Source organism: Periplaneta americana, chromosome 1 (assembly GCF_040183065.1).
Source record: "Periplaneta americana isolate PAMFEO1 chromosome 1, P.americana_PAMFEO1_priV1, whole genome shotgun sequence".
Classification (NCBI taxonomy): Eukaryota; Metazoa; Arthropoda; class Insecta; order Blattodea; family Blattidae; genus Periplaneta; species Periplaneta americana.
This window is the reverse complement of record NC_091117.1, coordinates 124,341,233-124,366,009: the sequence shown is the minus strand read 5'-3', so window position 1 is coordinate 124,366,009 and position 24,777 is coordinate 124,341,233. Positions and strand designations below refer to the sequence as shown.

Below are 24,777 nucleotides of genomic sequence, written 5' to 3'. Positions count from 1 at the left end.
TGAGCTATGCCAAGACTTGATTCATTATATTTCAATGTTGAAATAGTTACTGCATTTCAGTTATATAGGTAACTATTTTATGATTGGCTAAATTAATCGAGTCCAGTACTGTGAAGTAAAGTTTAGTATGTCTGACCGAAATGAGCAGGCCCAGGTTCAAATTCTTGTTGGGACACATTACCTGGTTGAAATTTTTTCGGAATTTTCCTTGAACCTATTAAGAGCAAATGCTGGGTAACTTTTGGTGCTGAATCCTGGACTCAATTGACGGGCATTATCACTTTCATTTCACTCAGACACTAACTAACCACCACAGTTGATAAAGCATCGTAAAATAAAGCAATAATAAAAACATAATCGAAAAATGCACATTTTTCATGTACACAAACAATATTTCTGCTCACAAATATTTAAATGATAATTCTGGTATCATGAAGTTTTACATATATCTCAGAAAGAACGTACAGGTATATCTCACAAAATCGCCATGTAAACTGAATTCACGTAAAATGGGAATCATTTTATATACACAATCTAGGATTAGGTCCTCACATATTCACAAATTTAGCTTAAAATAATAGGGACATATAGTATTTATATTAGAAATAACCAACATTACCTTTCTGAAACTTAATATTAATGCATAAATTTAAAATAATACACTGACGATAAATTTTAAAGCTGAAACTCAAAATAATACATCTTGATTACATAACTTTTAACACTATATACTTTATATTCCGAAAATAATACACAAAAATATATATTTGAAAGTCCTACTTCACATTTCAAATAGCTTCTGGCTCATCTACATCAATATATTCTGCTGATGTTGGAGTCAGCACATTTCCTCTGATGGATTTCTGATGTGTCATAACAGTGTTGTGGTTGAAGTGTTCCCGCAGATGCTTGACATTTGTTTGAAGTGTCAAGTTGTTCTGTGAAAAAATGTTTAATTGTCGACTGTGTAGTCTTCTTCACCCTCTGACTATACAGCTCTTTGTAACATTTCAGAACATGGTCAACCTCTCTCTTCACTTTAGCACTTATCATTGTCTCAGGATCACGGTCTTCAAAAATTGTCATTGCAGCATGGATTGTTCGAAAAACTTCAGCCATATTTATTGTTGTAAGCTTTCTTGTAGGCTGAGTTTCCTCGACTTCTGTTTCTTCCTTATTATTGTCTTTACTGATAGCCATCAGATCCTCGGAATGAAAGTACAGAACCTCACATACATTCTCTACATCAACATGACAGTCTCATGACATGTTTGCTTATCTTTCTTGTTGCACCAATGATGTCACTGTCTACTTCATCTTCTGTAAATGATACAGTATAGGCCACAGTTTACTCCACACACCATTCATACATTTAGGAGTGACAACATTTGATGCGTCTCTAATCGCATCAATTGCATCTGAAGGTTAAACTGTTGTCAGAAAGACTTGATAGTAAGGTGGTTGACACTTGAATCACCTACTTCAATGAGTTTGGATAAAGTTCGACGCAGATTATAGGCCTTAAATGTGGCAATAACTCCCTGATCCATGGACTCCAGGATGAAAGTGATGTTAGGAGGCAGAAATAGATCTTCGATATTTTCATTCGAGTCAATAATGGAAGGTGGATGACTGGGAACGTTATCAAGAGGTAGAAGAATTTTGAAAGGATTTTTTTCTTTTTCACAGCAGGTTATCAACTCATTACGAAGTTCTTTAATAAAATGATCAGTGAAAATTGCAGAAGTCATCAAACTTTTTTTATTTGACCTCCAATGAACACGCAATCTGCTTTTATCACATTCCTTCAGTGTCTTCGAATTTTGTGACTCATTAGTGATTTTGGTAGTCTGCTGAAGTGCTGTTTTTCCTTCAATAGAAATTAATGTGCGGCTAGACATTCGTTTCCAAAACAAACTCGTTTCATCCAGGTGAAAAATCTGTTTCGGTGTGTAAACTTTCTCTGTCACAATTTGCTTAAATCTATATTTATACTCCTTTGCTCTCTGACTTCATCTGCCGCAGCTGCCACTCCCATTCAGTTTTATATTGTGAAAGCCAAAACGATGCTTCAAACTATCACACCAACCTGTACTGGCCGAAAGGTGTTGGATTGCCCTCTTCTGTCTGTCTGCACACAAATTCTTAGCTTTAGCTTGAATTTCAGCTCCAGCAAGTCATGTGCTGTTGGTTATGGTTGCTCAGTCCAATGGCTTAGCATCTTCTGCATTCTTTCGATCACCTCTGAGCGAGATTACACTTATCTTGGCTGATGTTTAAGCAGTTTTTCGAACTGATTCCGAATTGTCACGAATAGTTCTTACAGTTGATTCATAAAGAGTCAAAGCACGCTGAATAACATGAATCACGTATTATTGCTTCTGCATAGATTTAGATGACACCACTGGGATTTAAATATGAATTGCATATATATGAAAACGTGGCTAACGAAACTGTGTATAACGGGGTCTACCTGTATATTGTTTTAACTTACAATCCAATCATTCCTAAAACCTACTATAGTTTTAACAATTATAGCATTAAACATCAGCATTTTTTAAATAAACTTATTTATATTAAATGCTTTAAGTTATGTATTTTGGATAATGACAGTTTGCTGCAATAAATACGCAAGTAATTGATTCTTTGCTTGTATAATTCTTTTCTTTTTCCCAGAGCTGTGAGACGAACTTTTTAAATGTATAGTATATAACTACATTACAATAAACTTTTATAAGAAAACATCTTCCAAGATTATTTTGTAAAATGCTGTGCAATGGGTTACTCAAATATAACTTACTTCAGAAAAAGTTGACTCTTTGCCTCCATGAGATCTCCACGGTCAGATTCTTCAGGCTGCAAAGGTAACCCCCTAAGCAAGGCAGCTACAGCTTCCATACATGCTTGGTCCAAGTCTCTGAAATATTAGAAGTGTTGCTGTTAACCAATGCAATAAAGCCTTTAACTTCTCTTGCTCTCGAATATAGGTGAGTAACAAAAAGCATAAGGGGAGGGGAGGGGAGGTAATAAGAGTGAGAGTAAGCTTATGTTTTCGAAAGCCTGCCTGAGACGGTGACAGAAGATTGTTAAGTTTCTAAGGATCAGTTTAATCTGACCAATATCATGCTTTCCATAATTTCTGCTAGGTGCCTTGTTAAAGATATCGGTCTGTAGCTATTTAGATTTCCTGCTGGTTTTCCAGATTTTAGTACTGGTATGATAACAGCTTTCTTCCAATCAGTTGTAACAGAAGTTCTCCATACTAGATTATAAAATTGTAGTAAGGTATTTCTGGTTTTTGTTCCTAGGTGTTTTATAAATTCTGGGTGAATCAGATCGTGTCCATGGACTTTGTTTTTTATTTTTTGTATTGCTACTTAGAGTTCCTTACAACTAAGTCTTGGTAAAAGATATCTTCTTTCGAGGGCTTTACAACACTGATACTACAAAATGAGAGCTCTGTAAAATACCAGTAATGAATTCATTTTCTTAAGTAATGTAATAAACTGTACTATAAACAATAAGGACCTACAATGCTCCAGTATATCTCATTAAAGAACTCTAATTACAGGTCATTCATTTGTTCTGATGGAAAAATACAATTTCAGTGATTTTTTATATTCATTTATTTATAAAATTTGCATATTATTAAAGTAGCTATTTGCAACTTAATTTATAAGAACTATGTCGAAGTAATTATATGCCATAAATTTATGTCAAGATCTTCATAAATAAAATGTCACACTTCATAGGTACCATTGCAAAGTTCTTCTCGACACATATTAATATTTCTGCAATACACTAATTGATAGTCATAGGATTCAGTCATTTTAAATTCATTGAACTTTAATATAGTTTTTATAATTCAGAACATGGTTCTCAAAGTTCAGATCTCAACTCATTAAATGTTAATATGTGAGATTAGGTAACTGACTTAGTGTATGAAATAAAGATTTTTTGTTCATGCACAATGGTTTACAAATTAATATGCTGCCCAAAAAAGTCAATAAAAGATTTCAATAAAAACCCAAAATCATACCTGGTTATAACACTGACATCTCCAGAACCAGGTGGGGCTATTTGATGAGAAGTTCCCATCACCCAATCTGTCAAATATTCCACTAATTTGTTACGAAATTTCATTTCCTGCCGGAAAGCAAGATCATCTCGACGCTTCATCATAGCTTCTACTAGTTGACAAAGCTTCGTTTTGATATGAATTGCATGTACAGTCATATCCAGATGTCGGACATATCTATTAAAAACAAAAGTGAGACACACAGATTGATTACAAGTGCCACAGTTAAAGCAGATGTCAATATTTCTCAAACTAAACAAAGGCCAAGCTGCAGCTCAGTCTCATGAAAACTTCTCATCAAGGATCTTGTTGAGTTTCACTTTTGGATGTATCTTACGATATTTATCTTGGCTGTGGGGAATATATTCTCCAAGTATTTAATATCCCTCTACTAACCTCACTCCATCATTACTACTTAATTTTATTAAGTAATATTATTGATGCTGAAAAACCCTAGCAATTTAAAACAGTCGTTAAATATCAAATTACAATATCTGGGGAAGGGGAGGGGGAACCTTATTTAAAAAGCATATAAAATGTAGGTAGTATCAAATATAAACTCACCTGACAATAGCAAGCATCATTCCTTCAATGCTAGTAACACCAAGATGTTCTGAGGGTTGATCTGTTTTACTATCCAATACATTTTTCATAATGAAAATGATATGTTCTATAAATTGTGTATTGATATCGGAAACAATTACCTGTAATAAATAAATACTCAATAAGTAAATAAACATGTAGGAATATTTATACCGGTACACAATTCTACATATATAAATCATTAACGAAAAACACTGAATGATTTATATGATGGGTATTTTCTTCATGATAGAAAGATAATGTATTTAAAAGAAAGAAGATTACTCTCTCTCAGAGAAATCGTCATATAATCTTAAATCAAAGGGCCCAATGTGGTACTATGTGGATGTTCATGTATATATGTAATGTAATGTATTGTGACAGCTGGATGTCGATCGTGCAGGAGATGGGCGACGCGGCAGGGGGAGGTTGAGTGCGCATCTGGTGCTTGCCGAGAGGGGAAGAAAGCAAACTGCTGCGCGAGGTGAAGGGGGGAGCAGCAGCGTGACAGATTATTCTCGAAAACGAATCGTCTAGAGACGGAAACGACTGGAAATCGAAGGCTCGCGAAGAGTTGCCTAGCAAATAAAAGGAAACCAGCCTCCGAGAGGAGATCAGATTTGGACAGCAAGCCAGTTAGTCTTGTGTAGCAATGAAGCCAGCTTCGAGACCAGAGTTCGACTTGAGTGTGTCCGCAGCTGTGAGCATCCTGGCCAGTGGACTGTCGCCGGAGGTCCGGAGTTCGAGTGCAGTGGACCGCAGTTGGGGGACCTGAGTTCGAAGTTCAGTGGACTGTCTCTGAAGGTCTGGGGTTCGAGATACTGTGAACTCGAGTGACGGAGCTAGAAGAACTAGCCAAGGCAAACGAACTGTGAACTGAGAACTGATAGTTCTGTTTTGTAAATAGTGCTTTGTGAACATTAGTTAAGATTAACAGTTCATTGTTGTTCTCAATAATCCAAGTAAATTGTCATTGTCGTCGGTGGAGTGCAATTACGAATACTGTGTTACTGTGTGGAGTGGAAATCCCATTGTTGACGGGAGTATTTAAACTAAATTATAGAAAGTAATTATTGTTGCTTTGAATAAAAGTTACATTGTTGAATTGGAATAAATTTACAGTATAATATTATGTAGCTTACATATGTATCAACAACATACCTGTCCCTGCTGATCAAAGAATTTCTCTACAATGGCTTTGATCTGGTCAAAAAGAATAGGATAGAGAGCTGGTGACATTTCATGGCCCACAAGTTCCTTGACATGCTTCTGAATTTGTGCACCAAATTTCTCGTTGTTGCATACCAGTAATCTCAGTAACTGACCAACAAATCTGCACAAGAAAGAAAATTTAATAAAATTACGACTTCAACTAAAAAAATAACAATGAATAAATAAATTAATTAATAAATGAATGAAATATACACATAACTATATAATTATTATTATATTTATTTATTAGTATTCCAATGATACAAGTAACTCTATTTTACCAGAGAGGGGTATTTTAATGAAACAGATGTACAGAAATAAATGCAAGAAATAGAACCAACAGATATTACTTAGGCATATTAAATTCAATACATATGCATGCAGTTAGACATGTACAGTAATGTTAATATAATTATTTAACACTGCTACTCCAAGAATGCAAGCATGTATCAGTGAACATAAAGCTCTGTACAATGATATTATAAATTTATTCACATTTTGGAATTTGAAATTTGGCAACAGAAGGGAAGAAAAATTAGTGTCACACAGCAACTCCATTCATTTACAATGATTACTATTTATAGTTCATTTTCTTGGATTATCATTTACAGAAACGAATACAAATGAATCATTTACCAAGCACTAAACTAAGCAAGTTCATACAATACCAAAAAATAAGGTACCAGTATTTTACATCATTGTATGATTTAAGTATATTATATTAACACAAAGTCTTCAGACACATCTTGGTAACATAACTGCCTCTGTGGAAATTCAACAATTAGTGTCCATTAATCCTTTAAGAAAGAAGAGTCTGTTTCTCATGTGTGTATTTATCTGGCCAGGAAAGGTAAAAAAAAACTCAATCTAAAATCGCAACAATACGTAATTTTGTATATAATATTTAATTTCTCTTAGGAAATCATTTTTTCAGCATTCCCAAAATCACTATTTTGGTGTCAGGAATAACAGATCCGTGAAAATTTCGACATCGATTTTTTTTTTTTTTTGGATTACACACACTCCCTTCATACTTAATATTGTCAGAAAGGAAGAAAAAAAAACAAAAATGTATTAGCAGCAAAGATCGATTTTTGAAGATATTCTAACCAGAATATCGGAAATAATTATATGAAATAAATAAACATAAAACGAAAATAACAAATAGAGTTGTTGTTGTTGTTGGCCAATGCTAAGGATCTTGGATTTCTTCCATTCTCCTGCGGGTGTCCCAATAGTATTTCGTGAGCTGCGATGGTAAATCAGCATCTATTATCTTTATTGCTGGGCACTACAGCAAATGTTCTTTATCTACGATGGAGTTCTGACTTCTACAGAGGGTGGGTGCACTGTGGATGCTGGTAGATAGTAATTCGATGTACATGAGAGGTGAGGCAACCATGTCCAGTTGTTAAGTGAAATATAGCAACAACCTTTTTTCGCGGTAAATCTGAGATGTTATTACTGTCTAGCGGAATGTTCCAAGGTTTGCCTTTGCTTTTCTTCAGGGATTCCTGTTTACAAAAGGACTGGACTATGTGGTTGATCCTGACTTTTGAGGCATGAAAGGTGATTGTATTATTTTGAGTTTGATGTTTGTTCCTTTTTTGCTGGGAAGTCAGCCTTCTCATTACCTATTATTTCACAGTGTGAGGGTATCCATTGAAAAACTACTTCTTTACGGAGCCCTTGTAGCATCTTAAGAGCAGAAAGAATTTCTCTTACTCGTCTGTTTTCTGGAGGACTTGTTAGTGCTTAGAGTCCAGATTTACAATCACTAAGTATAACCACTTTGTTAAATTTACGTATGTGATGAAAAAGCTGTTTCAGGGCTGTATTGATTGCTTCTAATTCACCATCATAATGAGTGGACAGTGTTCCAAGAGATATGTAAACGCTAAAAATGTCACTGAAGATTCCTGCTCCAGCATTAGTGTTTATATCAAGCAGAGAGTCATCTGTATATGTATGAAAATATTCAGATATTGGATATCTTGTACATATGGTTTCAATAGCTAATGATTTTATACTGAGTGGTCGATGTCATGTTTTGCAGCAATGTATTGTATCAGATCATTTTCACATTTAATAGAGTGATAGGCTGATAGAGTGGGTGTACTGTGAGTAGAAGCTTTTTTATGTTATCAGTTGTTTGTATATTGTATTTACTTTGTAAATTATAAATATCCTGGAAGAAGCCAGATTGTGTTTAGAGTTTCCATTCAGAATTTTTATAGTTCCTCCAAAAATCAATGTTTGAAATTCTTTTTTAATTTCTAATAGAGTCATTAATAATAACAATAGGAAAGATCGGTCATGTTAAAAAAAAAAGATGGACATTCACAGGACATCGCATAAAGTCCAGTATTATCTTCAGTCAAGAAAAATAAAGAAAGAGGAAGGCCACGAAAATGCTGGATACAAAGTATAAGATTATTCAAAAGTAAGTTCCCATTTTGAAATGGTAATAAGTCTGTCAAATTTTTAGATTCCACAAAAATAACACCAATTTGTTTGTAAAGGAATGGGATTTTATTAAAACACAAAAAATTAAATATGAGCACCACCATGTTATTCAATAAGAAATAGCCTCTTTTCTATGCTATAAACAGAATTAGTAAACACATTCCTAGGGATGTTTTCAATGACATCTGATATCGACTGTTTCAGTTCCTCATGTTCAGTAGATCTATCAAGAAATACCTTTTCTTTTAGATAATCCCATAACCAGTAGTCATAGTCAGCTGGATTTATGTCTGGTGACCTAGAAGGCCAACTGCTCGGAAAATGCCTATAAATTACATGATCACCAAATGTGTTGTGCAATAGTGTTTTTACATTATTGTGTATGTGAGGTGGAGTGACATTTTGCATGAAAACAATGTTTTCGATTTCATGATTCTGTAACGCTGGTATTGCAAAATCTTGCAACATTTTAAAATATCACTGCCCGGTTACCGTCACTGTTTTTGTTTGTCCATTTTCAATTTCTTCATAAAAATACGGTCTTATTATGAAATGTGACGTAAACCCACACTAGACAGTAACCTTAATATCATGTAAAGGTAAAACTATTGTAAAAATTATTAAAATTACTCTCCTACTGCCATCTGTATTCTGAACAATTATTATTGTTTATACAAGTATGACACAGTTACCATAGCAACGAAACACGCGCCAATAAAAAAAACCCCAAACCATCTAAATAGTAATGGCATCTATATGAAACCAAACTGCTGATATGTACAGAAGATACAGCTGTTTCAAAATGGGAACTTACTTTTGAATAACCCTATAGCCTATATATATATATATATATATATATATATATATGACACCACAGAAGACAAAGTCTTGAAATTGGGCAATGGACGGATAGAGAAGACCAGCAGAGTGGAATACTGAGAGATGTTATGACTGAACATAATTATGATTATTCTAAAATTTGTAATAAGTTACATGAATGATTCCAATTTCAATTACATTTTCATATAATGTCAAGTTGCTACTATTAGATTAAATACCTCTCTCATTATCATTTCATATCACTTAAGACACTTGTCAGAATCACACTTACTGTGTAACAGGACAATACTGTACATCCTGACTTGAATTAGCTAGTTTACGTGGTTCTAGACTTGGAACAGGAAGTAATCCCAAGCCAAGTGATGGTCTTGATGGAGATTTTCGTTGTAAACATACACCTCCTAAAGCACACAGGAATCCTGTCATATTGGCCCACTCATTGATTTGATCCTGAAACATTAATAAAAAATATTTTACCAACTAAGACATATACTACCACTGTCACTGCCACAGCTGCTACTACCGTTGTCATCACTACCACCACCACTGCACTTGCACTGCCACTGACACTGCCACTGCCACCACCACCATGACCACCACCGTCACTGCTGCTGCCACCACTGCCACTGCCGCCACCACTGCCACCATGACCACCACCACCGTTACTTTTGCATGTTAGACCTGGTAGTCTGTTGCGATCTCCAGTAGCATTTTGGAGTTCTTCCTAAAACCTTCTACCTCTTGGTTGATAAATTAGGAGCTAATGAGGTACATGTGCTCTGTACATATGAAGTACATGTTGTTGTTGACTGAATTTGTATTTATTGATTGGATGTGACTGATTCTATTTTTAATACTCATAGAATCCTTCTTTCTATATAATCAGCAGTATTTGAAAATTTCATACCACTTGCCATGATATTTTTATTTTCTTTTGTATCGTCCAGACCAGGAGTTGCCAACCTGTGGGCTCCTATTGTAAGTGGTCCGAGATGAAATATTGTAACTGATGAACTATGAAGTTATTTAAATGAAATAAATAACACCTTCACTGTGTTAATATTTAAATTGTGGTTTTATTTTACCTGACTGATTAGTTTCGATTTTATTTCAATAATTCTCTGAATTCTATCGAGTTTTCGCGCTATCTTCTGTCTTCCTGTTTTGGTGGGGTGTTTTCATGACCGTTAGTGTTGTATCAAAAAGAGTGTGTATTCTGAAATTCAATTGAAAGTTGAGGATGTGTTTTTGTGTGTCTATTATTTTTATATTGTTCAAAAGTATCAAGTTTCTGGTTTTTTGGTTGAATGTGTAGTATTTTCATATCAGTTTCTATGTTGCTGTAATTGTGGTTGGAGTTTGTTATGTGTTCTGTGTAGGTTGAATTGTTGTGTGATTTAGTTACGGCTATGATGTGTTCCTAGTAACATGTTTGAAAAGATTTTCCAGTTTGTCCAATGCAGAAGTCATTACAACTACTGCATGTCAATTTGTATACACCTGTCAGGTTGTATTTGTACTGAAAGTTGCAGGACCTTCAAAATGACAACATTAAAAGACCAAGTTCTTAGGGTCATCATTTGTTGATTTCTATTCTATGTACTGTATGTTTCTCCAAAAAAATATCCTAAAGTATGGAAAAATGCATTGTTCATGCTGTCCATATTTGGTAGCGCTTATTTATGTGAACAGCTGTTCAGTCAAATGAAGCATGTGAAATCAAGAATAAGAACAAGAATCATAGCTGCAAACATCTGTAAATCGCAAACACTGACATAAAACCGGACATAATAATTTATGTGCAGCAAAAAGAATGTCAAATTTGATTGGGAAAAACCTTGGAAATAACCAAACAACCAGCGGGGATCGAACTCGCCAGGTAATCTATGGTGAATCCTCGGCCTCATCTCGCCAAATACCATCTCGCTACCACCAATCTCATCGATGCTAAATAACCTCGTAGTTGATACAGCATCGTTAAATAACCAACCAGTATTAATAATAATAATAATAATAATAATAATAATAATAATAATAATAATAATAATGTTTAAGTTTGTATTTTCACGTGATATTAATTTTATTCCACATGACATTTTATTCAAGTCCAATGCTATAGAACAATAATATACACTTAAATGATAATATAATCATAGAAAAATGATAAATACTTCGAAGTAACAATGCCAATTTTACTTTAACTAATAGCTTTGATAGAGCTTTACATATCAAATGATTGCCTGCACCTAGTGGTGTAATGGCTATGATATGCATTTTCAATGTTAAAACGCCATGAGGATCAAAACTGTTAATGATCTATATATTGTCTTTCGTCCAAAAAGTTACAAAATGATTTTAAAAATGCAGTAATTAAATTTACGTAACTCTTTTATATACGTTTGATTCTTATTTCTTTTATTTAATATTCCATCGCTAACATTTTTATAATATTAATGTCATGCAATAATTCCAGTTGTGAAAAATACGAAAAAAAACTATGAGTTTCATTAATGTTAAATAAACTCTGTAAATTATTATTGAATTTATTACTATTTTATTTAACTAGAACGTTTTAAATATTTTGTCCATATTCCCATCCTTCATTTTTTAAAGAATGAAATACATAGTGATTTAATAACATCAGTTATATATTATAGTTGGCAATTAATGTATCCCTTTCCACTTGAGTACAAGAAGTCGGCAGCAACAGAGGTTATTGGTGTATATATTGAATGAACTCAAAAAACAGCCCTCAGGGCTACATAATTCCCCCAAAATGTATTCAAGAAACAGACAATAATCCTGAGTAACATACGTTCAAATTGCAAAGATGTAAAATAAATTCTAAAAAAAAAAAAAACAGTCATGGTGGGGACTGACCAAGGAACATTTTCTTAGCAGACGATGTGCTATCCATTCAGCTACAAAGACGTGCATATAACATTAAAGGTGATTGATAATACTAATATTATCTTTAATATCTAGTTTTCGATCAACAAACATTTACACATATAAGTGTAGCTTTTCAATATTCTAAATCTTGATTATTATGCATGTTCTTGTAAACAACAACATCAGGATTAGATTTAATAATTGTATTAATGTAACTCTTATTCGGGTTGAATTTATGCAGTTAACTGTACTGTTTGGTGATCAATTCAAAAAACACAGTCAGTCACTTTTTGTTTCCGTGAGTGTACATATGATAATGGAATTTATAATATTGTAGGTAATTCTAAACAAATACTTAACTTCAGAAAATATATTTACCATTTTAAGAAATAAGAACGACAGCAAGAACCTATCAATTTCGTTTTTAGAAGTGAACAAAAGAAAAACATAATTTCACTAAATCAAGGCAGATATTTAAAATTAATTCATACCTTCTATCATGACATGTTAAGAACTAAAAATGTAATGAAAATATTTACACTTATGCTTTGTACATTAAAACACTCACCTCAAGTTCATGTTCTGAATTCTGATGAGAAGCACGTCGTTTCCCCACTGAACGATGGAATGACTCAACCTGACCATCATCCAATTTTGCCTTGGGATATGATGTCAGCATTCTAGTAGAAGCTTCCCAGTTCCGAAATGTTTCTTCCCATGCCTGAAAAAAGTATGCTTACAGTATTGAAGCATTTTGTGAAAAATAAATAAACTGTCATGCGCTACAGTAAAAAATCGTTAATTCGAAGTGATCAGGACCAAAAAACATACTTCGAATTATGTACTTCCGAATTATTCGTAGCAGGAAGATGTGGGTGGGGGGAGAGGAAAGCATGCCTGAAAGTTTATAAGATCAATGACAAGGAATGTTTAGTTTTTCGTGGGAGTAGGGGGAGAGGCAAAAAAAGAGACGGAGGAAATTGTGAATGATGTAAATGACATAAGTAACAACACAATAAATATAAATAAAAAATTAATATTATATTCACAAACACACTTAGATCCTCTTGATTGCAAAACAGTAGAAGATAACACAATTTATAGATGAAATGCATAAAAGTTCGTAACAACCATTAGAAATAAACAAGTCCACAACAGCAAATTTCAGAAATGTAACTTTCTTGATGGATTAAGTCATATTAAAGTGAACAAATAAGTCAGCATGTACAGAATAAAGTAGACAATTGAAAATCATTATTTACAAACAGTGAAGATATGTTATTCCAATAATAAAAGAACTATTTCTTCATCGATATTGAAAAGCATTAGGCCTATATCAATATCATGGCCTACTAGAATCAAAATTACACAAATTTTACAATACTAATATAATATATCTAATTCATAATTTTCATTGATCATATTTATAAAATAAATCATGATGTGAGTTTTCACTATTTCAAACATGAAACATCTAAATCAGAATGTACAGCATTGCTTGCTGGCCATTAAATAATGTTGTAAAATTCCTGATACCAGGATATTTTATGAATTATGATTTAGTATAATGCATAGGACAGGAGGATATTTTTAAACCGATTATTGGAAAAGAGACCTTAACACGTAACAAGTAGGCCTAATGATAATGGAGTTAGGTTAGTCAACTTTGCCATGTCAAAAAATGTAATTGTGAAAAGTACATAATTCTTGCATAAGGAAATACATAAATATACTTGGACTTCTCCAGCTGGATTGTCACACAACCAAATAAATCACATCTTGATAAATAAGTGAAAACATACTAGTATAATATGAGGGTTACTCCAAAGTAATGCACAACATTTATTTAAAAAATACATTTTTATCCCACAGCTTTGCCATTTTCACAGAATGTAGATACATCTTTTAGGAACAAATGACACTTTTCCACATAATGTCCCTTTCAAGTGCCTTACACCACCTTGGAATGAGGGCCTGTATACCTGCATGGTAAAAGTCTGGCCAACATACATACCTAAGCTACTCTTCAGCAGTGTTCCACAAACCTAGTTCCACAAAGGGATTTCTTCAGTTTACCAAAGAGACGGTAATTGCATTGTTCCAGATCAGAACTGTAAGGTGGTGTTTCAGTGTTGTCCAAGTTTTCTGATCTGATCTGTGATCTTTTGATTGACATGTGATCGTGCATTGTCATGCAATAGCAGAACATCCTGCTTCTCCCGATGTGGTCGAACATGACTCAGTCGAGCCTGAAGTTTGAGAGTTGCCACATACACGTCAGAATAATGGTGGTTCCATGTGGCATGATATCCACAAGCAAGAGTCCTTCTGAATCGAAAAACACAGTACCCATAATTTTTCCTGCCAAAGGCGCAGTTTCGAATTACTTTTTCTTTGGTGAATTTGCATGATGCCACTCCCTTGTCTAACTGTTTTCTCTGGTTCAAAATGGTGGAGCCATGTTTCATCTCCTGTCACAATTCTTGCAAGAAAGTCATCTCCACTATTCTCATACTGGTCCAAAAGTTCGCTGCACACTGTTTTTCGGGTTTCTTTGTGGGCTTCTGTAAACATCCTTGGAGCACACCTGGCACAAACCTTTTTTAAACCCAATTGTTTCAATATTCTGCACACACTTGCTTCTCCTATTCCAACTTGGAGTGATAATTCTTTCACTGTTATGCATTTGTCAGTCACAACATGTTGTTAATGCACTGCACATTATCAGGACTTCGTGCAGTGCAGGATCTGCCGCTGTGAGGAGTATCCCGAATATTGGGTGCCCTATTTCACCAGATAATCTGCTTGCCCACTGACTAATCATACTGCGATCGACAGCTGGATCTCCGTACACCTTTTTCACCCTCTTGTGAATGTTTCCCACTTCTCGTTCTCACAGCACAGGAACTCGATAACAGCACATTGCTTCTGACGAACGTCAAGTACAGCAGCCATCTTGAAGGAATGCTATCATGGTGCCACTCATGGAAATGACTTAAATTAAATTTGAATACAAGCAGGAAGGATGTATCTATCACCTCCAAAATTGCAAAGGTGTAGAATAAAAAATATAAGAAAAAAAAAATGTTGTGCATTATTTTTGGAGCGACCCTCGTATTAAATCTAATATGGAAATCTTTTATAGAGAACTGTAAAAAAAACTGAGATCAGTGAATTTTAAAGTTTTTTATGATCTGATATCTGGGAATGTTTCATTTGTTTCATGTATTATAATTATTTATTTAAAATGTGAACTGTCAGATATTTAACGAACATTTCTAGTTTCATGCCTTCAAAGCTCATAGCACAACATGATAAAGGTAAAATATGAAAAACAATTATTGCTGAACAGTAGTAGCACACGGAATACGAAACTTGTTATTACAACACAGAAAAAAATCTCAACAATATTTTAACAGTTGAACTATTGGTATTGCAAGGTAAATAGCAAATTACTCACTGGCTGGACTCCATTTACACAGTGTTCAATCTTGCGTAACAAGGCCATTATTCGTTTTTGTAAAGCTGCACGACCTGGAAGCATAAGAACAAAAATATTGTGTTTTAAACAGTTTTCTAATTTAAATACAACAAGATACTTCACAACGTGCTTCACAATTTCTTCTAAAATTACATTAAATGACTAATAACAAGTTACTACTGCAGTTCCAAGTAATAAAGTACTAATACTTCACATACGTCTAATGCAAGGCACAATAAAAAGAAAATAAAATCCCATCATAGTGAAATGCCAGTATGATGAAATAGTGCTGGTAAAGAAATTAATTCATTATACGAAATTTCGTTAAAATGAAATATAGAGAAATAAAATAACCTGAGCAGACAGCAAGAACATGTTACTCATTATTTTAATTTAATATCTGTTACAGCAATAACTCATTTTAAATGTTTTTCATTCATCTCCATAAAGATTGTTTTATAAAATGAATAAAATTATTTTACTACAAACTCTAGCAAAGATGTAAGACTTAATACTGAAAAATAAATAATTTGTATATTGTCAGCAGTATTATGTTTACCTAGCTTTCCTCTGAATTCAAGTATCACAGGTTCAAATCTAGCCAAAGGAGATGGAATTTTAGACAGAAAAATCCAAATTATGCTTTCATTGGATGAGTAACTGAAGTCCTTGGTCTCATATTGAAGCTTTACTGTGTTTGAAAGATCCCCTGTCCAAGAATGAAAATTAACGACAAAGTTATATTTTCAGGTCCATCATTAATGACTTCATTCTCAACTCTTAGTAACAGATATCACATGATAACGATTATGAAAGACTCTGATAGAAAAGAGTGCAAACATACTAATTCAAAAATGTTACTGGTCACCATCATTTGTGTGTATTGATTCCCAATGACTTAAGGAAATGGGTATCGATTAATCTGAGACCAGTTGAACAGAAAATGTAACTTAGTTGTCTAGTCTTTGACAACAGAGACCAACCACATTCTGTTTATAAATGTCTATACTTATTTTTGTGACAAATTGAAAGAGGGTAATTCCTTGAATAATTTATTACAAATACACTAGATATAAATGGTCGGATAAATAAAATGTCTCTTATCCTATAAATAAACCCTCATGACAGCTACTGAATTATAAACTTTAGAAACAGATAAACACATTTATTTGCCAAACTTTGAAAATGCATTCTAAATCATGAGCAATATACATGCATATAACAAACCTCTGTCCGTACAATTTAGATGAAATATGTGTGGGTTTACATTGAACCTACTTTATTGTATTTGTATCTGTTTTAATTATTGTTTTCTCTCTCTCTCTTTGACAAATCCTATGGTTTTAACTCTTTTATGGACAAATAAAAAATGAATGAATGAATGAACATATTACACACATGCACACAAAGACACTCACATACAGTCGTTCACACTGAAAATGGTACGAGTCTTGTAGCTGTGACTTCTAAGTTCTAGTGCTCAGTTCACATGATGAAAACTATGAGACTTTTGTTTGCGATTCCCCACTACCATACCGGTACTTAACCCCATTCGAAAAATACAAATTCCTGTTAAAAAAAAACGATAATTTTACTGAAAACCAATGGATGGTACCTAAAGAACGACATGACATGAAATATTACGGAACAACCATTTCTAGTACTTAAAATTATTACTGCCGCTTGGCGCTGTGGTTATAGTTCAGTAGCCCTACAAATCGAAAATGATGCTTGCGGTATCTGTTACCCAATGTATTTATAAAGAAACTTGACATCTTGTTGACATCACTTGACAAACAGAAATTTGATTCATCCCACTGTATTAAAAACTCAAAGAAAATTTTGCTGCGGTATTAGTACAAATTGAATTTGTTTTTGCGGACATGCAATTAAGTTTGCACAATTTTAAGCAACAACTTTTAGTATTTCCAGAAGAAACTCAGTCACAAATGGATACTGAAACCGTTTTTAGACAGTTATGTTCAGCTGACTAAAATTAAAAAAGTATGAGGAAGAAACTCACTGAAATCTGTACATACTGATGGAATGTTGAAACTAGACTTCCTCACACAGCGTAAATCAGATTTCGATCAAAATGCAAAAATATCTCGAGCATGCAAAAGCAGCTCCTAAATTTCTTATATTTGTAACCTTGTAGGCTTACTTATACAAAGTAAGTTTCTCGTCTAGGATTATCATCAAAACAAAAGCGAGAAATCTCTTTGAACTTGAAAACATTGTGTGAGTATCAACTGCAGAGTCCAGATTTAAGAATCTACTTTCTGAAAACAGACAAGTTTATTGCAACACTTATTTACTTTATAAATATTGAAACATTTTTCTATATTATGCACAATGTTGTTTATGTTTATATTATAAATTGAAAACAAATGTATGTTAATAAAGGCCTATTTATACTAAGTAAGTTTCTCGTCTAGGATTATCAAAACAAAAGCGAGAAATCTCTTTGAACTTGAAAATATCATTGTGTGCGTATCGACCCACAGTTTGGGAACCACTTACTTAATTATTGGCTTTTAAGGAACCCAGAGGTTCATTGCCGCCCTCACATAAGCCCGCCTTTGATCCCTATCCTGAGCAAGATTAATCCAGTCTCTACCATCATATCCCACCTCCCTCAAATCCATTTAATATTATCTTCCCATCTACGTCTCGGCCTCCCCAAAGGTCTTTTTCCCGCCTTTGGGAACCACTGCTTTAAACAATTTCGGCTACATTATATTATTTATTAATTACCGTCGTTGAATTGACTTCTGCATTTAATTTGTCCATAAACATATCCACATACTGTTTCTCTTGTATTAATTAGTTTTTACATTTTATAATTTACTGTTGCATTATGGTTATGTATGACATGTTTTATAAGAATAGGCCTATAAAATAGGGATTATGACACATTCTATAAAACTATAAAGTAGAGGTTTTTTTTAGTATTCTATCAATAATATTGGTTACACTTTTCATTCCTTACCCACAATTCTACATTTTTTTAATAACCACCGTTATTTTATCTTTTTTTAAAAATCAACATACAGTCGATGAATTACAGTTATTTCTAAAGCTATCTTATTATTTTCTTTCTCTTTCCTCAAGTTTGTTTCCTCAATGAAAAAAGAGAGGTTTGTTTCGTGAATTGTCTTCCTCCCATAAGTGAAAGGCAGAAACCATTAAGGGACACCGTACAGTAAACAAACCAATAGCTGTTTAGGGTGCAAGGGCTAGTTACTGTACGACAACTCATTTCACCATTACTCTTCCAGACATAGCACTGCATAGAGACTTAAGTGTCCATCGTAGTGCAGCAATGCAGGTAATCAAGTGTCAGCTAACAAGCAAACATTCTGATGGGGCAGATAAAAAAGTTAAATTTTTTTTCTTTCACCATGTTAATAATGTCAAAAGAAGTGCTTATAAAAATTTTGGCCACTCGACCGCAATTACGACAGCCGTAAAAAAATAAGTTTGCCAGGGGCCGTTAACAGAAAGAAAACACAATTTCATTGGAAAAATGTTTTGGAACAGACACAGCAATTGTTGAGCTATTTTTCAACATATTTCCCACTGGAATTGAGACATTTATCATATGGGATCGATAGAGAGGTACAGATGGCTGATCCCAGGCAGCTGACTTCTGCGACACAAGGATACAAAAATTGGTCCCATGGTATGACAAATGTCTCACTTCCAGTGGCGGACATGTTGACAAATAGCGCAACAATTGCTGTATTTGTTTCAATAAATCTTTCCATGCAATTTATGCTTTTCTGTATAAACGGCCCCAAGAAAAATTACTTTCAGGACGGTCTCGTAATTGCGGTCGAGTGGCCAAAATTTGTATAAGCACTTCTTTTGACATTATTAACATGGTGCAAGAAAAAATTTAACTTTTTTATCTGCCCCCATCAGAATGTTTCCTTGTCAGTTAAGCCCAGGCAGGAGAGCCTACTTATGTTTTGATTATTTTTACATACTTATGCAATTTAAATATTTTGTGTTTTCAGAAACCCCTTAAAACAGAGCACAATAAATAAAGAAGAAAAAATAGCGTATTCTAAAATTTATCAAAGTGATAATAGTGCAATTTGAACATGGTATATTTATTGCCAATCCTACATTCTTTGCAATGAGCTAAGTGCTCACTCGCTGGCTTTGCTTCTCTTTCTAGTCATAATATAATGCATCGCATAAAATACACAATCTTCTTATTCGTGTGTTTAAAGCTTTTGCTAGGCAGGCATGCGCAGAGTAGTGGGAATGATATTTTAACTTTCCAGGTATACCATTTTCAGTGTGGAGCACTGTACATGCACACATTTTAAGATCCACACAGAGGTGTGGAAAAGAAAGAAACATGCTTTAATTTCATAATTCGGTGATACCGAATCACCACTAACTATTATTAAAACAAAATATATTTAAGCAATATATCCACACATTGGACGTTCTTTAAAACTTACACCAGAAATACATGTTACCCTTTAGCCTCATTTACGAAGATTAGATGCCACTGCATGGCATATGTTGAAAATATTTAATACAAAAATCCAGCCAAGGCTCATTCAACTGATTCTTCACCAAAATAGCTCGAGTTTGATTTCTAGCAAATTCTGTGAGAAATAAGTTGGATCAAGATATTCTGAATTTGTTTCTCCAGGTACTGTGATTCCCCTTGTCACTCCCGTAATTCATTATTGTCTAATAGTAGTAGTAGTGGTAATAGTTGTTGTGGTGGTGGTTGCAGCAGTAGCATGGTGACAGCAGGAGCAGTAATAGCAGTCTATTGTCGAGAAACGCAAACTCTAATCACCTTCGTGCTTCCCAATAGTTTTGATGCTGACTCCAGATGAAGTGAAGTTAGGGTAGAACATCTGTGTAGATGATCTACTGTCATGGAATTTTCATCACTGCATAAGACACATTTTGGAGATAGGTATATGGACATTTGTAGATGTGCTGTCGTGCAACTGTGTCCTATTATAATGTGGAACATATCTACTGTTTCCTATCTTGGTGAATTTAGAACTGAGGAATTATTACAGAAGACAGACCATAACTTGTTGTTAGTTTCAAAGTAATGTTTTTCTTCTTCTATTTCTTTTTTAATATTGTTTTTAACTATTTACCTAACTGATATGATAGTTCGTCAAATGGAATTTATAGGCATGGCTTTTCAAGGACTGGACTCGAGATAGATCATTGCACTTAAACTACCTTGGCTCATTGTGTGCCCTATACAGCGTGGGGTTTCTGCAAAAACCCTATAACTCCATTTTTCTAAGTTTTGAGAAAAACTGATTTGAAGTTTTAGCAATCTAAAAAAAATAGAAATATGCAGGTGGCAATTATTTATTTGAAACAAATGTTTCTAACAACATTGTCTAATTGAAATATGGCATTCATATAACATTTCTGAACACTCAACTACATTAATTAGCAATTAATGAGAAGAATATGTAAACAATATGGACTTAGTGGATTTTCCCGGAAAATAATTGTAGGAGTTCTTACAGAAAAAAACAACTAATACCGGTACTCCTAGTATGAATCATCACTATCACTGTTTTGAGCTCCAGGTTCAGGTACCAGGTCCTTAATTGATGCTGAGGTGGGAAGTTGTTCATACCAGCTGTGGATTTCTTCTGGTATAGCTCCACTTCTGCAAAGTTTCAGCAAATCTTGTTTTTTTTTTTTTTGTCTGTACTTATTGGCAAATGTTTAGCACACATTTTTTCAGCTCAATCTTTTCATTCAATCTCTTCTGATGACCTCTTCCACTTGTATTGATAGATTGATAAGAACTTGAATGATCATATCAATAGAACTAAGTGTCAGGGTGTGCTTTACAGTACTTGAGACATTTGACCATCAGCAAACTCACTTTATTCCCTACAGTGTTGACTGTTTTGTTTTTTAGTGCTTGTTTACTTAGTTCTTTCAAGTCAACAATGAAATTTTAATTCTTTTACAGCAAAGGGAGATTTTTTACGTCCTTTTCGTGAATTTGCTCTAGCAACTCAAAAAATGTTTAGCCAGTCCTGCATTGTATAAACTGAAGTGTGTTTCTTAGCTGTTTCAATTGAACTATGCATGGAATCAACTTCCATGAAATTATGTCCACTTTCTAAAATCTTCTGTTCTATCACTTCTAAGTGGCTAGCTTGAACTAGGTACAGTCTTGGAAAACGTTTTGTCGCACAGATACTTTATAAGTCCCAGAAAGGAGGCAGTGCGCATGATCATGAATATTATTTATATTGCTAATGAACAATAACGAAATAAAATGACGACTTAAACATTATTCATAATGCTAAAGAGAACAATAAGAGAATATAAATGATAAGTTGAATATTATTTATAACGCTAAAGAACGGTAACAGAATATAAATGGTAATTTGAATATTATTTATATCACTAAAGAATGATAACTTGAATATTATTTATACTGCTAAAGAATGATAAAAAAAGATAAAATAACTTGAACAAGCCTCGAACTCTCAACCTTCGGATCATTAAGGAAACACAATATCACTGCTCTAAAAGACGCAGATGTGAATGACTCCTGCTTAAACATCTTAGTTCCGAAACTGTTTCTATAAGTGCATGCATCATGTAACATCGCTGTTATCCGTAGTGGACTTAGAAAATATTCACTGTTCACGAGTGTGGCCACTTTTTTTTGACAGCTGTAAGTATCTTAATACTACAGTGTGACGATACTTGATCAAAAGGAAGGAAGTTGAGGACGATGACATGTACTCCATCGAAATGAGAAACACAACATTAACTGGAGAGCAGTCAGCAACATTACATAGCACTACATAGTCGACAAGTGGCATAGCAGTGTAAACAAATGAAAGGTGCTCTTTTCAATGCCAGCTACCTAACTTCCAAGCAGATAGACAACATGTTGTTGACACTGGATAGCCAGAAAATGGGTCATTGCAGACACCATGTTTCTATGCAAAACATAATCACCTAGGCACAACCTATCATCCCTAAAAAATTCGGTACTTATTTCTGTAGACAGTGATTGTTCAAACTTGATACGTGGTCAGAGTGGCATTTGTGAACCTGATGCTGACAAGTAGGTCATCCTGCCTCAGCTCAAATAGAGCCATGTCCCATGCTCAGAAGAGTACTTGATAACCAGGGGCGTATTTTGCGGACTACCGGGGCTACCGGCGGTAGCCCAAGGAAATTACAAAAGAAAAGGTTTATAATATAACAGAATGTAATAATTTTGTATTACCGTATTAGTTTTACCACAGTAATTAAAATTAAAGTAATTGTTAGATTTATATGCGCTCTCTGCTCTCGAAAAGAAATAAGTTGTCAAGGTGGCATCGCTGGAGAAACCGCTTGCTACGTGAGGTAGCCTGTGACCGTACCGCGCACGCTGTCCTGTTGCACAACTGCCCGTCCCCCCCCTCTCCCTTCTGTTTCCATCGTACAATGTAGGCCGGGCGAGTTGCTGCTCTCGTGATCGGTTTCTTCGCAGGCGCAAAGCAGCAATACGCTTAGTATGCTAGCTCATGAATGTGATTGTGTTCTTGCAGTGCATTATTTTAAATCTGTGATTTGTTCGAGTGTCTAAGAGTTATATTAATTGTGAATTATTAAGTTTTTAATTTCCCAATTAAGTGATATTGTGAAAAATATGGCAGAACAAGTTTCTGGAGAGGTTTGTGTTGAAAATGACTGTGTAATAGAAGGTTTATTAAAAGTGCCTTTTAACCATCGTACATAACAACGAGAAAGTTGAAATTGTGAAAATGGAAAGACCAACTCCTGAGTTAAATTTGTCCATGGACGTAAAAGAAAAACAGCGAGAGTACACACGCCATTTCACTTCAACATCATATGGTAAGTGGAATTGGTTGTGTGGTACTTCTAAACTGTCTAAACTATTTTGCTGGCCATGTTTGTTATTTAGCCGCGAAACTAATGTGTGGTCAAAAGAGGGGTTTTCTAATATGAACTCCCTTCGAACGGCAGTCCTAGAATACGACAAATCAAAAGCTCATATTTGTAGTAGCATGAACTTTGCAAACTTTGGAAAGACAAGAAGTGATTTACAGCTAGATAAGCGAAAAGCTCTACACATCAACCAACACAATCTCTTGTGAAAAAAAAATCGGGAGATTTTACTGCATCTTATTAATGCAGTCTGCTTTCTAGGAAAACAAGAATTGGCTTTTCAGGGTCATAACGAGAGTGTGGAATCAGACAATATAGGAAATTATATTGAATATTTAAGTTCCTTAAGTGAATTTGACCATTTACTGGCCAATCATCTTGAGAGTTCAACAGTATTTCGTGGTACTTCTCTCGCAATTCAGAATGACTTAATATTTGCTATAAGTGGGGTTATGATAAAGAAAATAAAACCTTTTGTGGCCATTGTTGTTGATGAAACAAGTTACTGCTCTAATCAGAGTCAATTGTCCACTGTTTTAAGATACGTCGACAGTACTGCCAATGTTCAAGAACGGTTTATAGGATTCACAAATGTCAGTTCGGACAAAACTGCTGCTGCTTTGTTTCAGCATGTGGAAGGTGTTATAGCAGAATACAATGTCGGCAATAAGTTAATTGCACAGATATACGATGGTGCTTCAGTTATGGCGGGAAATATTAATGGCTTAAAAACAAAAGTTCAAGAAAAGTATCCTCAAGCACTATTTGTCCATTGTTACAGCCATGTTCTCAATTTAGTTTTGCAACAAACTACTTCATCCATTCCAGAATGCCGCATTTTTTTCAAAACACTGTCGGGTTTAGCTGCATTTTTCTCAGAAAACTCAAGGAATTTATGAACAAGAAACTCCCAAAAGTAGCACCAACTAGATTGAATTTTACATCTCGGCTTGTAAATACAGTAAAGGAATACAGAGAAAAACGGACTGCTTTCTTTAAAAATATATTTGTAATGACTCTGAAGAAAACTGGGATGACACTGTAAATGTGCAGACTCAAGGATATTTGAATTTTTTCACAGTTTCAGAATATATTTCTTCTTGAAGTCTATGATAGAGTGTTCGCACATACAGATGTGCTCTACAATATTCTTCAGACAAAAAGTCTAGACATAGCATACTACTTGCAAGAGGTATCAAAGTTAAAAAAAAAATACTATATCCGAGTTTAGACGTAGTGGGTTTCCGTCCATATGGAGTAATATGGAAAATGAAAATTCTTCAGCCAA

The 24,777-nt window shown here is 34.3% G+C and overlaps 1 protein-coding gene across 13 annotated transcripts in view; it reads right to left on the bottom strand.

Moving 5' to 3' along the window:
- The window catches only part of Nf1 (neurofibromin 1), a 384,838-nt gene that overhangs the window by 208,687 nt on the left and 151,374 nt on the right, over nt 1–24,777 (bottom strand). For all 13 annotated transcript variants that reach the window (XM_069826894.1, XM_069826901.1, XM_069826976.1 and 10 more), the window contains 7 exons: nt 15,531–15,604; nt 12,639–12,791; nt 9,450–9,628; nt 5,822–5,993; nt 4,643–4,782; nt 4,040–4,255; nt 2,801–2,917 (listed from right to left, as the gene is read on the bottom strand). In XM_069826894.1, coding sequence (XP_069682995.1) covers nt 2,801–2,917; nt 4,040–4,255; nt 4,643–4,782; nt 5,822–5,993; nt 9,450–9,628; nt 12,639–12,791; nt 15,531–15,604 — 1,051 coding nt within the window. The remainder of the gene's footprint in view (nt 1–2,800; nt 2,918–4,039; nt 4,256–4,642; nt 4,783–5,821; nt 5,994–9,449; nt 9,629–12,638; nt 12,792–15,530; nt 15,605–24,777) is intronic.